Source organism: Sciurus vulgaris (assembly GCF_902686455.1).
Source record: "Sciurus vulgaris genome assembly, chromosome: X".
Lineage (NCBI taxonomy): Eukaryota > Metazoa > Chordata > Mammalia > Rodentia > Sciuridae > Sciurus > Sciurus vulgaris.
Genome location: NC_136471.1, coordinates 114928074 through 114931110, shown reverse-complemented (window position 1 = coordinate 114931110; position 3037 = coordinate 114928074). Strand labels below are relative to the sequence as shown.

The following is a 3037-nucleotide window of genomic DNA, read 5'->3' as shown; positions in this document are numbered from 1 at the left end:
CAGAAATCCCCTGGCAGATATTGTGGGTAGCAACCCACAGCACATCTTAGTTATGTTACAGGCAGGAGACAGGCAGATCAGAGATTAGAGGCCTTGTGGGTTCGTTGCAAGCGCCCGCGTACAAAACAACAACAACAACAACAACAACAACAACAAAACATGCAAAACATCATCTACAAAGTCAAAGCAGTGTCTCTCTAGTGAAGAGGAACAAAATACCTAATCCATTCTCCTCCAGGTCACCAGATTCTCTACTCTTGCCTGCTGCCCCTGAATAGTCGTCATGCCTCGAGGTCAGAAAAGTAAAGTCCGGGCCAGGGAAAAACGCCGACAGACTCGAAAAGAACCTGAAGATCTGGTGAGTGATCAGGTCACCATAGCAGAGAAAGATGATTATGCCTACTCCTCTTCTGCTTATTTCAAGGGTATTCCTCATGGTTCCCTTGCTGAGACGCTTGGCAATCCCCAGGATCCTGGTAGAACTCCATCTAAGACCATCACTACTGCTGCTGTTTCATTTACAAAATCTGTTGAAAGTATAAACAATAAAGTAAAGGAAGGGGCAAGATCCACAGAAGGCCCAATGGCCACTGAGAACTTTCCCAGAGGCCATCTAGATGAGAAGGTAGTGATGTTGGTACATTACCTGCTCTACAAGTATCAAATGAAGGAGCCTATTACAAAGGCAGAAATACTAAAGAATGTAATCCAAATTCACAAGAACCACTTTCCCGAGATCCTCAAGAGAGTTTCTGAGCACCTAGAGTTGGTCTTTGGCCTTGACTTGAAGGAAGTGGATCCCAACAGGCACATCTATGTCCTCATCAACAAACTGGAACCAAGCTCTGATGCAAGGCTGAGTGATGACAGAAATGTACCCAAGACCGGCCTGCTAATGACTATCCTGGCAGTGATCTTCACAAAGGGCAACTGTGCCTCTGAGCAGCAAGTCTGGGAAATGCTAAATATGATGGGATTGTACGATGGAAAGGAGCACTTTATTTTTGGGGATCCCAAGAAACTTATCACCAAAGATTTAGTGAAGGAAAAGTATCTGGAGTATCGGCAGGTGGCCAACAGTGATCCTCCATGCTATGAATTCCTGTGGGGTCCAAGAGCCCATGCTGAAACCAGTAAGATGAAAGTCCTGGAGTTTCTGGCCAAGATCCATGATTCTGTTCCTACAGCCTTTCCATCCTGCTATGAGGAAGCGTTGAGAGATGAGGAAGAAAGAGCCCAAGCCAAAGCTGCAGCCAAGTTTCGCATTAGTGCCCTGGCCAATGCACGTTCCAAGGCCACATCCGGGAGTTTTTCCCACCCATAGTAAAGTCTAAGTCAGATTCTTCTCCATAAAATTGAAAAGAGAAGTTCATAATATAAGTAGTGGAAGGTCAAGGTGGGAATGCAGACAATACAACATATAACATGGCGTTTATATTCTATGTGGTGATTTTAATAATTTGTTTAATATAGTGTTCCTTTTATTAGAAATATGAGTAGCTTCAGAATCTAAGTTTATAAATGACATTTTTCTGCATATGATATTTAATAGTAAATGATTTATTATTTTGATTTTTTTTTTTTTTTTTTTGGTACCAGGGATTGAACCCTGGGATACTGAAACACTGGGCCACATCCCCAGCCCTTTTTATATTTTATTTTGAGACAGGGTCTTGCTAAGTTACTTAAAGCTTCACTAAATTGCTGAGGCTGGCTTTAAACTTGTGATCTTCCTGTCTTAGTCTCCCAGCCATTGGAATTACAGGCATGTGCCACTGCACCCACCTTATTTTGAAAATCAAATTGAGAGGCTCTCCATCTTATGTAGTGATTTGGAACAAAATACCATGGTAGTAAATTAAGCATTTCCTTAGAAATGTGAAAGACCCGAGCAATGTAAAAAGGAGGATCATGAAACAGAGAAAAAAAGGCAAAAAATGGTTAGTTATTGCATTCCCTATTCTCTGTTGTTCTATAAGATTAAAATATACACACTTTAGCTGGACACAGGGGTGCATACCTGTAATCCCAGAAGCTTTAGAGGCTGGGGCAGGGGAATCACAAGTTGAAGGCTAGCCTTGGCTATTTAATGAGGCCCTAAGCAACTTAGTGACATCCTGTCTCAAAATAAAAGGGCTAAGGATGTGGTTCAGTGGCTAAGTGCCCCTGGGTTCAATCCCTGGTACAAAAAAGGGTAAAAAAAAAAGTATATGTGTGTGTATGTGTGTTTATATGTATGCATATATATATGTATGCATGCATATATATATGTGTATATATATATACACACATATATTTACACAATTTAGATAGATTATTCAAGAATATAGGATAAATTACATTGTAATAAAGTAGACCTCCTGCACACTGGCTCATTTATTACTCTAATATTAACTGAACATCACTCTTTGGTAGGGTCTGTGCTTGAACTAGGAATGTCAGAATAAACAAGATCTATCTATGGCCAATAAATTTTAGAATCTACAAGCAGACATTATATAGAGAGATATAAGACCTAAAGGACAAGTCAAAAGAAAGAGTGAGGATGTAGTAGAAAATGTAGCTAGAGGAGAGCATCAAGTGTAAATTCCTTGAGGCAAGTGAGTTTGGGGCATTGGGAAAGTGCAAGACCTTCAGAGGAATTAATTTTAAATTAAGTTGGGTAAGGTTATTCAGATAAGTCTCTGAGTTGTTAGCAGGGACCATCCTCCCAGAAGATGTGACCAGAGTTGAAAGACTAAAGCCTGTAATGGAAAAACAAACAAACGAAAAAACTACTGATTAGCATTTTCTTAGGATAATGGATAATCCAGAGAAAGTTTCTACCTGGGGCAGAAATGGAAAGTGTCCTGTGTTCCCTGTACTCCAGTGTAGTTGAACATGATGGGCAAAATACGTATTCTATGCACAAAATTTCCTACGAGTTTCTGTGAAATTAGGATAATACTGTCCCTTTTGTGGGGGGCAGAGTACCAAGGATGGAACTCAGGGGCACTCGACCACAGAGCCACATCCCCAGCTCTACTTTGTATTTTAT

At 40.6% G+C, this 3037-nt stretch overlaps 1 protein-coding gene across 1 annotated transcript; it reads left to right on the top strand.

The window, feature by feature from the left end:
* Positions 1–283: 283 nt before the first annotated feature.
* LOC306651146 (melanoma-associated antigen B10-like) lies at positions 284–1324 on the top strand (the record flags this gene model as incomplete). Its single annotated transcript, XM_079123645.1, has 1 exon — positions 284–1324. One exon carries the CDS (start codon positions 284–286, stop codon positions 1322–1324), a length of 1041 nt encoding a protein of 346 aa, XP_078979771.1.
* Between the last annotated feature and the right edge of the window lie 1713 nt (positions 1325–3037).